The 14,414-nt window shown below is 41.7% G+C and overlaps 1 protein-coding gene across 1 annotated transcript in view; it reads right to left on the reverse strand.

Annotated features, from left to right (window-relative positions):
- Positions 1 to 1,357: 1,357 nt before the first annotated feature.
- Positions 1,358 to 14,414, reverse strand: part of sacs (sacsin molecular chaperone) — a 30,227-nt gene continuing 17,170 nt past the window's right edge. The window contains exon 9 of the mRNA XM_047390964.1: positions 1,358 to 13,944. Coding sequence (XP_047246920.1) covers positions 2,393 to 13,944 — 11,552 coding nt within the window. The 3' untranslated portion in view covers positions 1,358 to 2,392. The remainder of the gene's footprint in view (positions 13,945 to 14,414) is intronic.

The following is a 14,414-nucleotide window of genomic DNA, read 5'->3' on the forward strand; positions in this document are numbered from 1 at the left end:
TATCATAACATGACTGCCCACCTAAACTTATAAGCTGGGCAAGAAGAGGAATAATTAGAGATGGAGCCACAGGCCTATAGTAACTCTGTTAAGAGCACCAAAATTAGTCGTATACCCCCCGAACCTGCTCTTTGAAGAAGAGTGTCACGAAGAAGTCCCACTTAAGAGTTTTCCATCAGCCATGTAAAGAAAAATGCAAATATGTGGAAGAAGGTCCTCTGGTCGGAGGAGACAAAAATTAAAAAATTTTGACCTACATTCAAAGAGCTACATGAAGCACAAAACTAACATTCCACATTATAAAACATGTTGGTGGCAGCATCATGCTGTGGAGATGTTTTTCCTTCAACAGGGACAGGGACACTGGTCAGAGTTAGTGGGAAGATGGATGAAACTAAATATATAAGAGAATCCTGGAAGAAAACCTGTTGGAGGCTACAAAAAAGTTGAGAATGGGGTAGAAGTTTACTGTCCAGTAGGGCGATGACCCTGAGTGTACAGCCTGAGCTACAATGTAATGGTTTAAGATCAACGAATATCCGTGCGTTAGACTGAGTCAAAGCACACACCAAAATTCAACACTGGCAAAGTCTTGAACATTAATATTTACACTCCACCAAATTTGATTAAGCTTTCAGTTACTAGATGTGCAAAGCTGGTAGAGACATAACCCAAAATACTTGCAGCTGTAACTGCAACAAACGGCAGTTCTACAAAATGTTGAGTCGGAAGAGGGCTTAATACAAATGCATGGCACAAGTTTTGGGTTATATTTAAGAAAAACATACTATTTCCATCTAATTGACAATTATGTGCTACTCAGTGTTGGTCTATAACATAAAAGCCAATCGAAACACATTGAAGTTTCTGATTGTAACTTAAAAAAATTTATATACTTTTGAATACTTTTGCAAGGTGATGCAGTTTTTTCTAGAATCTAGCACTTCATCTTGCCTTTTGCTTATTCACTTTCTCTTATTTTTAAAGCAGTGCACATTATACAGTCATTGAGTCCTTGCAAACTTCAGGTACAAGAACTGAACAAAAAATGAGTCAGAAGTTCAAAGAAAAATTTACAGGACCTTCAGAAAGTCAGGAGAAAACTTGATCTGGAAGAAAAACAGTCTAGTGGCTTGGAAGCAAAATTTAAAGAAGGGGCTTAAAACCTCTGTAAAATATGTTCACTGCTGTGTAGAATATGCCTTATCTCAACACAGGAAGACACGTTTATTTAAGGGGAATTTATTAGGCCTCAATGTGGCATAGTGCACATCAGCATGTACGATAGTCATTCAGTGAGATGATCTCACCAGTTACCTGAAGGTTGAGATGAAATAAGGCAACAGATGACAAGAAGCACATTTTAGGTCTTATTTCATTGCAAAGACTTACAAAGTATGTGGTCAGTATGATCATATTTGTAAAATCAAAATCAAATCAGATTGGTAAAGCTTTAAATACACACAAGCACAGCAAACTGGTGCTGTAATGTCATTTAAACCAGAACAATTCTCATCACAAAAATATATGGACAATGTTGTGAACTAGTTGATGTTACATGTTGCATTTGGGCCCACATCATAACACCAAATTTATATGGCTCTTTCACACAGCATTAAAGTGTTCAGATGTTTGCTCTGAGCTTTGAAAAGAAGTACATGAAGTCCAGATGATGCAAAATATATCACTGGTTAAAAAAAAAAACTATGGTTACTGTTTCAATTAATATAAATGTTTCTTTTCACAGTTAGATTCTCCCGAGTTGCCCAGAGCACCTACGCTACATGAGTGAAAATGCAGGTGAGCTTCAAAAAAGTGCTTAGTCCATAAACAAGTGACTGGCTATGTTACATGCCTAATGTACAGCTTTTACAGAAATTATATGAAAACAACCTGGAAAGTACAAAAACTGAACATTTACAAACATGATTGTATTTTCTGGACTTGTTGATCTTTTGAAAGAAGGACACGCTGTATGAGAGCAGTCAATATATTTAACAGAGTATATATACTTTCTGATAAGCGCTTCCTTTAAGTACACTCAATTTGTTTTCTGTAGCATGAAAATATATTATTTTGTTTATATAAAAGATAAAGTAAAAAAGCTGCATATTTTTAAATCTAACACAGACCAAATATAGTCAGGGAGGGGACTTTGGTAAACAAAACATATTGCTGAGCATAGCTATGTACAACCTATGCACATGTATGGGCCAACAGGTTATGGGAGCAATGTATTTATTTTCTGTGCATGGGCCACTGTCCCACTTTCACAAATTGAAACTGCATATGTAGCAGAAGCTGCCAGTGGATTCTTTGTGATCTGTTTTGCATGCAGCCATATGAGTTTTTGATTCCACTGAAAATAAATGCAAACTCTAGAGCAATAGTTTTATATTTTGTGCTGCACAAATGTTTCAAGCTTTATGATAATCCTTGCGGTACATTCCATCACCCTCATTGCCACCTCAGACGTGTATCTGTCATTGGGGATCTGTGGGAAAGGCAGGAGATCGGGGTAGCGGGTTCTCAGGCTGTCCACCCCATACCCTTCCAAGATCTGAACATCGCTAGCAAGGCCTTTCAACTGGGAGCTGTACTCCTCCACTTTCTGAGCGAGAGCAGTTGGCTTAACATCTTTGTCAGACTTGCCTCTGACTGCGTAGTCAGCCGCTATCAGGGCAAGCTTTGTGGCTAAGTAGCATTTGAAACAAACCCACTCATTAGCATTTTTATGTAGATCGTTGCGAGCAGCGGAGTAGTTTGCTCTGGCCTGCCTCAGCCACCTGCGGGCCTCCACAGGATTTCCAACTGTCTTGAAGGTTGGAGGTACAAAGAAACGGTGGGACTGTGAGGACCCTGCATAGTTAGTGTAATGTTCTCTGAACTGTTGTCTTTCTGACTTGTGACTGGTTGCTTCCTGGTTCCATGACGAATAAAACCTTTGAAATGAGAACTTCTCTGATTGGAAACGGGTTGATGATGTGGAGAATGTTCTCCTGGAAGTTCTATCTGCATTTCGGTGGTCAGCCACAGACTGTTTCTCCATCCGACTGATCTCATTTTGCAGGTGCTTGAACACTTCTGTGGCAATGTCCAGATTCTCAGCATTTTTGTCAGGATGCCACTTGAGATACAATCGACGTATTATCTTTTTTCTCTCTGTCTCCGGAAGCTTCCAGGCTTGTCCAACGACTAAGGTCACCTCTTTCAGAATCTCAGGTAATGCGTGAAGCTTTATCTTTTTGGGAGACTGTTTCTGAGGAGACGGTCTGAGGTTTTCTTTCCCAGGAAAGAGAGGAGGCATCATTCGTAGGCCAGATGATCGACTCTCTGGGCTTGTAGGGGTTTGTGGGGCATTAGTATCTCGGATATGGGTGCTTTCGTCTTGTCTTGAAAACTTGTACAAGTCAAGGGAACTGACTATTTTGTACTCACTGTAACCAATATCAATCTGGAAGCATTTTCCAAGGAAACCTGTGCTTTCTTCCTCCTCTCTTTCTACTTCTTGAACGATTATGGCATATGTATAGGTGGGCTGATATGTCCCATATATATCTCCACCCTCTGAGTCAACAAGGTAGCCTACATATTCTCCTGGATAGAATACATTCATTGGATCCATGAGCAGTGTGTGGTGTATCTCAGCAGGTATTGGGGTTCCAGGAAGGGGTAGCTCAAGTTTTGAGGGCTCTGTTGAGTCATACTTGACACCGAGATTGTCCAGTTTCTCTGTGATTCTGTAGATGTCATTGCAGCCCAGCATGGCAATCAGATAGGATGTGTCAGAGATCAAATTGTCTGTAGCAGACTTCAGTGTCATTGCTAGTGCCAGAAGAAAGTTTATGTCTTTACTGTCTGAATGCTGAATGTAGAGGTGAATAACAGATATCCCATACCTCTTCAAGAAAGCAAGTGTTTCACTGCGACTGTGTGGGATGGGACTGCATCCTTTCACTCTTAAAGTAGTCTGCAGTTTTTCAAAACAGGACACTTTCAGTCCCTCACAAAGTGCTTTGCACAGACGTATTGCTTTTTCTTCATTCACAAGGTATGCATTGTCGTTCTCATGTTTCATTATCCGGATCAAACCAGTGATGAACTGCTCTGAGGATAGCAACAGTTGAAGTCGCCCTTGCAGCGAGCAAAGAGCTCCAAACTGACAAATATTCGGAGAATCCTCATCGAGCTGTTCCTCTAGAATGCTGCTTAATAGTCTAGGTCTTAGTTTCTGTGGCAGTAGCATGATAAGCTTTGTATGGAAAGCATGGTCTTTCCCCAGATAACACTGACTCATGTCCACAAGCATCTGAACCCCAACATTACCCTGAATTCTGCTTTTGTAGTGCGGGGCATCATCAAACACTAGAGTATTGGATTTTGCAAGTCTCCCATCATGGCTTGGAAGGTAAAATATCAAATCTCTGAGACTGTCAAGATCTTTGCGAATTTCCACAGGATCATTGTGAAGGGACTTTAACAATCCTGAGACCACCCTTTTCACAGTTCTCATTTCATTTGGGTCAAGCTGCTTTCCCTCTGAACTCCTGTAAATTCTCCACAGCACCTCAACGTATTGTTTAGTTGACACAACATCCTCTGTGCCGAGAAGCTTGAACAGTTGATGAAAGGTGCCAAGTTCCAAAGGTAATTTATACAAGTAGGGCTTGAAGTCAGATTCATTGTCTAAATTTATAACCACTTCCTCAGGTTTCAGTAATTTCCAGCCATCTTCAACCATGATGAATGCCACCCCACGGAGCAGGTAACGGAAATCTCGTTTGTCTGCACTGAGGAATTCATATGTGGACCTCAAAACTTTGTTCCTCGTTTTTACCATTTCATCATCTGGGTTGGATATGTTGCAGATGTTCTTGCAGTTGCTTATCACTTTCTCCAGAGGTGGGTCCAAGTTGACACCCAACATGTTCAGCACTTGGTCAAGCTGTTCCTGCCCACTGAGAGCACTCTCATCTTGTTCCTTTATGCTTGAAGGAGTTGCTTTCTCAGGTAGTATTGGACAGGATGTCCACAGCAAGTGTATAATATCTGTTTGTTTGAACTTTGGGTTTACTTGAGATCCACTGAAACGAATCAGAGGAAGTGTGCCACTCATCTCTTGATACTGAGTATGAAGTTTGATGAGTTCTTTGGGAGCTCTTTCAGGGCACAAAAAGGGTATCATTGACAGCTCCTTTAGAAAGGTACCCTGAAAGAGGTCTGTCCTTTCATTAAAGATATGGTTCAAATGTACATCAACAACTGTTTGAACTTTTTCTTTGGTCCAACTTTCAGTTTGGGCTTTGATGCTGACTTCTTTTGCAAACTGGAGAACTTGTTGCTGTGAGACCTCCTGCTTCAGACCAATATTTCTCAGAAAGGTTATCCATGAAGTCAGCGACAGTGCACCATTCTTAGGTTTTGTCACTTGCTCTACCTTCTTAAAAAAGTCACTTGGTATGAAAGATTTTGCAGGTAACATAACTTCAAACACCTTCACGGTCTGATCATAGAAAAATTTGGCTGATCTGAGTCTGTTTGAGTAGTCGTGAATGAACAACAGCCCCTCTAATTTCTCATACAGCTGATCCTTTGTTTTGCAAGCTTCTTCCATTGACATAAGTCTCTCCTTCAAATAGACTATGTGTTCGACTTTGGCTTCATAGGAGAGGCTGTCAAACTTTGGCAGGAGATGATGAAGGTAGATTTCAAGGTCATCGATTGACATGCAGCCAAGAAAGACATACAGCTCCTTAAGCTGTGGACTGTCCGCAAGAATTGCAAATGAAGGTGTCTGAGCCCATTTGTCAATATCTGTACTTGGTATGTTTTTTTCAAGGACATAGTTTGTGCCATAGTTTGCAATACTGATGAATTTCCCATTAACTGACTTAAAACATGGGAGCAGTTTCAGGGTATGTGCGTCTTGTTGAGAAAGGTTAGGTAAGTTGCAGTTAAAATACAACAGAAGAGCCTCAAAGTCCTTGTCAGTCAGGTTTGCTGTTTTGAATGCAGATGTCTGAATCATGTACTCCAGAGCTTTCAGAATGCTTGATGGATTTTCAATGTTGGCTGTGTGTTGTACTAGAAAAGGCAAGATTTGATTCTCTTTGACGCAGATTTTGTTCACTGCAAGCTGGATGCATCCTGCTTTCATCAGGGTGTGAAATACTTTGTCATTTTGGCCCTGTGGAAATATGGCAATGTTTATCAGGCTTAAAGGTAGGAGTGCATCATGATCTGGGACGACAAGCCTCTCTCTAGCCATGAATTTGATTCCGGGTAGTAAAGCCCAGTCTTTCAGGATGTCAAGCACTGTTTCAAAGCTGGGTTTGATGTCCGTCTGATCTTCCTTAACAGCAACATTCTCACTGATGAAGCTCCACACATTCTTTAGCCAGGATTCACTTGGAAAGGTATCTTTCCATTTTACAGGGATCTTTGTTCGATACTCTCTTGGTAGAACAGACCCCAGCAGGTCACTAAAGCTGCTGATGTCAAAGGGTTTTGAAACTCCTGCTTTCAATAGAATGTTGCTGTACCTCATGTACAATGTATTCATAAACATATCTTTCCTAGACGATATGAGTTCATGGTGACTTGTCAGAAACTTTGATCTCTTAGAGTCAAACACTTGAAGCATATTGTCCATTGTTATCAACAAAGGCAGGCCATCAATTTTGACCTCATCCACTTCTATCTCTTTGAAACAGTAGTCAACTAGGAGCTTCAGGTTATGAACCAACTTGAAGGTAGACTGTGGGAGGCGACAGGGGAGTTTTCCAACATGGCAAGATGTGTCAGGTGACGAGAAAGTGTGCAAAAAGTGGCGAACATCACTTGGTGTAACATAAGTGACTGGAATCCCTGCATCTTCCAGACAGAGGTAGAGGTTTGTCGTTTCATCGCAGCTGTGAACCAAGTTGAAACCGATGTCAAGAAGCAAGGTTTTCAGCCTGTAGATATTTTCAGCCACAGACTTCCTTGATGTTATGTTGTACTCTGTGGTTTTCAAGTGTTGAAGCTCATCCTGAAGCAAGTTGTCAAAGAAGGCTCTGCCTTTGTTTGCAATGGATGTATTCACCCATGAAATGTAAATTACAGAGTGCATTTCGGAGTTGTCCATGTGGGCTGCTCTGACGACAGGAAGCAAGCGCTTTAGATCAGCATGGATGTTGTTGTATACTGCTTTAACCAAGCAATACCAGTCTGCCTGAATGTCAAGCCTGTTAGCTGGGAAGAAAAAAAGGAATTTCCGCAGTGTGTCTTTAACAACATGTAGAGGTGTTCCTTGTACGATAGTCATGGTTGGATCAGGACCTGGAAAGTATCGACGCTTCAGCTGTATCAGCAGTTCAACATATGCAGGGGCTATAAGAGATGTCATCAAATTGTTATTCCAGTCACTCCTTACCCCTACTCCATTGTCATCTCTCCATAGGTTTCTTCTAGCTGAGTCTAGGGCAAAATGTCCATTGACATGAAAAGGCAAGCCAGTCTCCAGTGAAAGGGGCAAGAAGCAGAAGGCTCTGTGTGGTTTTTTGTAGTTGTGGCTTACACATGCTGCCACACCTCCACGTGGAAACAGAGTTATATCTTCATTTTTGTGTGCCGAAACCACACTTTTGGAGACATTTTCAATGTCCGGGAAGCCAGATCTGTTGCAAATCATCCATGAGGTCATATTTCCATCAGTGTCCTCTATGTCCATTGAGTAGGTTATCTGTTGCACTGGAATAGAAGCAAGCTGCTTCTTTTTGGTCACACTGTCAATGACAGAGGCATGAAATTGTTTGCGTTTCAGTCGATCACCATCTGTTATTTTGGCTGTGACAGAATAGAGCACTTTTAGTTCACCAGATGCATGATCTATTTCACAAACTGATATTTTCTCCATGTGGTTGAGAAACATAAGAAGCTCTGCACCGTCTGTTTTCAGCTTGTCAAGGAGGTTTTGCACCATTCTGTCGGATGCAGGAACAGAACTGATCTCTGATGTCCTTGCCATCTCTGTGGATCTGATAGGGAATCTGAACATTGTGCTCCTTTCTAACTTGAAATGAGCTCCCAAGTACAGATTCAGAACATCCGAAAACTGGGATCTGAAGTCAGAATCCAAGTCTCTGAACATCCTTCCAGGACTTACAGATGTAGCCCCTGGTGCATACTGTGCATGTGGATCAAAGATGCAGAGAATGTCATTGTTTGAGATAAACGACGGGCAGTCAGTTATATGGTATACAGAGTTGAATCCGATGCCATATTGACCAGTTTTGCCTGGATTGGCCTCTTTTGTTCCTCTTCCGAGGTTCTGAATACCTCGGACATCATCCTCTGTAAATGGTTGATTGTTGTATACACAGAGGGCAGGGCCTTGCATTGGGATCCATTTATCATCAAATATTCTGTCTGTGGGGTGTGTCCTCGGATCAAATACAAAGTAGATTTCTGTGGCTTTGGCATCATCTGCATTTTGAAGCAGCTCTTTTAGCATTTCTTTAACTGATGGATAGGCATTTAGAATGCTTTTAATCCTGCTTGTGAGTTTTTCTTTCTGTCCAAACTCACTGCCCAGCGGACTGAAGCAGATGTTTGAGGCATATCTCTCCAGTGCTTTGTGACGTTTTGGGATTGCTCCAAGCTTTACAGCAACTTCTCTTGGAATGTCAGCATGACAGTATTTCACAGAAGAATCTCTTACTTTGATCCAAGGGCAATCATTGTAACATAGTGATTTTGATGGTTGCAGTGTTAGATTGCAGTCCGGTAACAGAATCCCACCATAATGTGCTTGGCAAAACTCCTGGTTTTTATCTCGAATTAAGCTCCAGATTCCTTCACTAATGATTCTGCGGCACAACTGGAAGTTTTCCTCTGTTAGTGTCCTTCGTCCACACTCTTGCCTCACTGTTTCAAGAACGGCAGAGAAATCTTCAACGGCGAAGCTGGGCTGCACACCAACGTTTTCAAAGAGCTCTCGACAGCTATTTCTGTATTTGTTTGGAAGCTGATAAAGATGGGGAGCTGCATCAAAATTCAAGTGGAATGCAACTTTGGAAGGACTGACATATGTGTTCTCCACCAAAATGGAGTTAAACGCTTTCAGTTCTTCACTTATTTGACATTTTACATTTTCATCCTGTAGCATTTCCTCATGAAGATACTTGTAACAGGCATTTGTTATATTTTCCTGATACAAAGTGACACCATCAAAAGACTGAGAAAGTTCCTTTAATTGACTGATGACCAGCTCAACTGGGGGCTTCCTTATTAGGCCAAGACCATCTTTCACAGCCAATGACATTGCACCACAACCTTTAAAGGATGGTGAATTCTCATTTAGAATTGGCTTCATCAGGCACACTGTGTCCTGATGTTCAGTTGTGTAGAGCTCTCTAGGAGAGAAGATTGTGGTTGGGGAGAAACTGTTCCCATGCCATGGTAAAGAGAAGCCCGCAGGTCTTGTCAGAAACGGAAGGAACGTGATGTCTTGTAGATTCTCTAAGTGCTTAGCTGCTCCTGGATCTCTCATCCTCAGTTTCTCGTCGATGAGACTTAGTAGTATGCTGCTACGAAAGCATGCAGCTACGTGATCGTTTTCATTGAGATCAATGACAGAATGAGCACGCTCAGTGAGGTCCTCCCAGCACAGATCATCTTTAACCATGCCCAGCTGCACTAGTTTAACTAAACAGACTGGATTTATATAGTCTTTTGAAGTTCCTTCAGGAAATCTTCCGTCATCACCACTGTAGAGCTTGGCAACTCTTCCCTCCGGATGGATAAGTTTTGAGGGTAAAACTAGTTTCATTTTGGGGCCAGAGCAAGGTATACAAGGAGTGACTCTAAGAATTGATTCAAAATCTTCCAGTTTCTCATTAAGAACATAGTGCATCAGGGGATCCCGGAGCTCTTTGTCAATTTCCTGAATGTGAGGAAAAAATACTTCTGAAAAGAACTGCTTCTCTGTCAAAGTGTTTTCCACTAACTTCCCTCTGCATCCAGCATCATCAAATCCTTCCTTTACCCAGTCAGGAAGCTCAACAGCACAGAGGTTTTGTGAGCCACTCTTCTTGAGGTATTTTAGGAATATCTTGAAAGCAGCAGGACCAATATCCGGCCTACAGAGTAAGGTGTCATCAAGGAATCTGACATCTTTGACTGACACCCATGTTTTTCCATCTGAAAAAACCTTGGCCTGATCACTGTCACCACCTTTGGCTATTTCTTGGTAAATGCCCTGGCTGATCAGTATAAAGTCATCATGTACCTGACTTGGATCTGGCCATGCTGCATAGTAGCTGTACTCAAGCAGTTCTCCACTTTCAGCCAGTGAACGCATCATTGAGAGTGCTGCTAAGTAGGCCTGGACGATGACGTGCCTCATGAACACAGAGTTCCACTGTCCTTTGGTGTCTGTCTTCCAGATCTCTTTGCGGTTGGAAGTGACAGCAAAGCAGCCATTAATGTGAACTGGAAGGCCTGTTTTGATTCTGAGAGGTAAGTAACAAAACACCTCTCCGATGGGTGTTGCATTTGTCTTCACAGTCCATTTGCGATTCTCTTCCTCTGAGAGAAGAACAGCAACTCCTCCACAAGGCACAAGTCCAAGTCTTTTTCCACTATCACTGAGGGAAAACTTGAGGGCTTCACTCACATCCATGCATGAACAGATGAGCCAGTTGGTGATCTCGACTGCCTTTTGGGGCATTTCGTCTGTCAGTCTCCGTGACTGAACACCTTTAGCTGCCATCTCAAAGTACTGGTTGGGATCTTCCTCTGGACCTCGGAACAGTGGAGAGTGGAGGTCCACAATGCGTTTGAACACATTGTGAAACTCCTCCACCACAACACGAATGATGCAGCCAGATTTAGGAACATCAGCAGGAACCCTGTTGGTGCTTGCTACTTTCTTCATAACCTTGGCTGCAGATTTTAGGATGCTCAAGGGTCCATATGAGGTTTTGCTTGACCACACGCTTTTGTTGATGGCCACTACATCTTGTGCTGCTGCCGGGTTTGGTTCCTCAAATTTCAGGTATTTCAAGACCATACATCCAACATGCTGAGTGAAGAGAATGAACCTATGGCCACATATGCTGAATTCATCAACCAGGGAATAGATATCTGTGGTGTTGTAGTAGAGACTGCTGATTTCACTGGTTGAGGCCTCCTGCTCTGTTCTGAATGGAAGTCTGAAAAGAGTACCATTGTATTTGTATGGTGAGTCTTGAGCTAAAGGCAGCTGACAGTTGAAAACGTTGATGAAAGGTTTGAACTGATTGGGAAATTTTCTCAGCCTCTTTTGCTGTTTGCTCCAATTGATTTTGATGCCTGGATTGGACCTGTCTCGGATGTGTTTGCTGATGTGATTGATATTTGGATCGAACATGATCATGAACTCCCTGCTCATTATGATGGGGATATCAGTGACATGATAAACTGAGTTAAAACCCAAGCCAAACTTGCCAACTTTGTCTGCTTCACATCTCTTCACTGATCCACCGAGCCGTGTGATGTTCAGAAAGTCTGTGTCCGTGAATACAGCATTGTTGAAAGACCACAGAGAGGGCCCGTGGCAAACGATCATGCCAGGGTCAAGGAGATTTTCACGAATGTCATTGTTTTTTCTCATGTCGATGAGAAAACTGCACTCTGTTGCACTGGCATCATCAGCATTTTGGAGGAGCTCCTTAAAAATATCTGCTACAGATGGATATTCCTCCAAGATATTTTTTATTCTAACTGTTAGAGGTTCTTGTTGGCCTGATTGTTCAAAGCCAAGATTCTCTGGGTTGATCAACCTTGTGCTCAAGCATGGCACCTTCAACCACTCAGCTGTTTTCATCGGGATGTCATCATGGACCAATATAATAGGTTCGGAGGCATCTTCGAGTAAGTCATTTAAATCGTCGACCTTAATGTCACAATAGGTGCATTCGTGAATGGGTTTCATGGCTAATTTGCTTGAGTTCTTGTAACAAAGAATAGGCACTTGCATATTAGTGTCCATTGGGATCTGATTGTTGTACAGCCATCTGAGGATGTTGATCAAGAGCAAAATATTGTGTTTACTTTCACCCTTGCTTATCTCTTCTTCACTTCTTTTTTGAATTGTGGCAATGACACCAAACACATGGTTTGGGACAACCTCTTCAACTGAACCGCAAAACTTGAAAAGCTTGTGAAATTTTCTCATCGTTTTTGGCAGCGAGTAGAGGTAAGGCTGCAGGTCTAGATCAGGAAGGGATTTTAAGACAGTTTGGCCTGGTGATGAGAACGTCTTTCCAGTCCACACCCAATCAAACGGCAAGGATTTCATGGCTTCCCTCGCATCCTCAAGATGAGCTTGCATAAATCCATAAATCTCAAACAGAATCTGCTGAAAATGGTACCAATCCTCTGTGGTGAATGCTTGAGATTTATGCCAGTCATTTACAGCTTTCAAGTGCTGTAATACTTGATCCACATGTGGCTCTATTGTAAATTTCAAAGCCTTCTTGAAACCTGCAGAGGTCTGTTCAACCAGTGCTACTGAAGATCCCACAAGTACTGCATGAGATAACTCACACATCTCAGACAAAGAGCCGATATTGAGAGTATCTCCAACCCAAGCAAGGGATTTTGGGTAAGTTAAAGGTCTTTCTTTACAGACAGGTACCCATTTCAGTTGAAGCAGTGCTGCTTGGATGTCTGCTGATTTTATCAATTTGGTTTGTTTATTAAGAATTTGCAGGAGTGTTTTTGCCTTTTTGATTATTAGGTCCCATTCAGGCTCCCCGCTGCTTTGCAAGTCCTCTATAATTTTTGCCACTTTGAGGGCGTCTTTTTCACTGAGCTGCACCTCATTTCTAAGCCCCAGTTGTCGAAGTGAATGGAGAATATCAGAAGATTTTGTAAATGTATTCGTGGGAAACCGTGTTTTCTCCTCCATGTAGAACAGATGCTGTAAAATCTCTAGTTCAGGGTCAAAAAGATCTGAGGCTTTTACAGACCTTCCACAGGGCAACTCGATGAATTTAAGAGCAGACAGCCATCCAATCACAGATGAGTTTTCGTTCTTCAAAAATCCCAGATGTTTAAGAGCCCAGAGCATGATCTGGGTTGTTTCATCTTTTGAGTAGAACCCTTTGTCGATGTCCTGAATAATCATCTTCAGACAATCTGTTGTTTTAACTTGTTCTACGTTAAGCATCTTGATGAGACGTATCGATTCCTCATCATGGCAAGCCACAAGATTTTCTGACAGTTTCACATCTGGTGGATACTTTGCTCTGTGATGTAATGCTTTTGAACCTCTAATTGATGTAAATGCTAAGATACCCTCGACACAGCCCCCAACTTTTTCAAAGATGGGTAGATCAAGTAATGTATGTTTTTCCTTCTCCGTGATGTCGGACAGTCCTGCAAGATATTTTCTGAGTACAGTTTTCTCTTCCACTGAGAAAGACAAGACTTGGCTAGACAACCGCTGTGTTGGTAGTCTTTTCAGGATTTGCAAAAACATACTAGGAGAGCAAGGGTGGATGTAGCACTTAAGCTGAGGGTGCTGCAAACACGAGTCCAGCTTTTTTATGACAACACCTCCAAGTTTTTCCAGGATCTCTAGGAGGCTTTCAGATACCGGTGCCTCTTTATCATCCATGTGAATTATGGGTGAGGGGGTTTTGAGACGAAGAAGCCTTGCTGTGCTCATGCTTTCCTCAAGGGGCACAAGAGGGATCAAAGGCATGTCTTCAAAAGTGTTTAACTCATCAGCAAAATTGATATAGAGATGCTTCCAAACCATTTTTAACCAAGAAACTGAGGGATGTTTTAGCTCTTTGTTTCCAGGTTCCCACTCTACACTGAAGTCTCTTGTTGGCCAGGCTGTGGAGAGGATGTCCTTGATGAGTCGAGCTGATCGTTCTGGGTTCAACACTTGTAGCTGAGTACAGGGCCTTCCTGTTAAAATGACAACAAAGTAGTATTCAGACTCAAATATTACTTTAGATAATGCTTAAGTTAGATTTGATGCTCTTATAAAAGGATGGAGAACTTTTAGCTATTGGTAAAATTTAACATTGGCAAATTTGAGTTTTTTCCTCTTATAATCTCATCCTGTTTTTCTAAATTTAATTAAGTATTTTTTCTTAACGCAGTCGACTGGTTAGTTTATAAAAACAAGCAACACTTGAAAACCACATTCAAAATAAAATAAAACCCCATTTTAAGTAAAAATATGAATACACAAGATTTATAAAGACTCATTAATGCATGTGAGTCATGCATCACCATCCTATTATTCTTGAGGTCAGTTTTATGGTATCTCAATATGCAGGCAGCAAATAGTTCACACACCCTATAAAAAGCAAATCGCCAAATCTGGAACAGAATTATTCAGGAATCCTAAATATAGTGGGTCTAATTAATAG

This window comes from Girardinichthys multiradiatus, chromosome 18 (genome assembly GCF_021462225.1).
Source record: "Girardinichthys multiradiatus isolate DD_20200921_A chromosome 18, DD_fGirMul_XY1, whole genome shotgun sequence".
Classification (NCBI taxonomy): Eukaryota; Metazoa; Chordata; class Actinopteri; order Cyprinodontiformes; family Goodeidae; genus Girardinichthys; species Girardinichthys multiradiatus.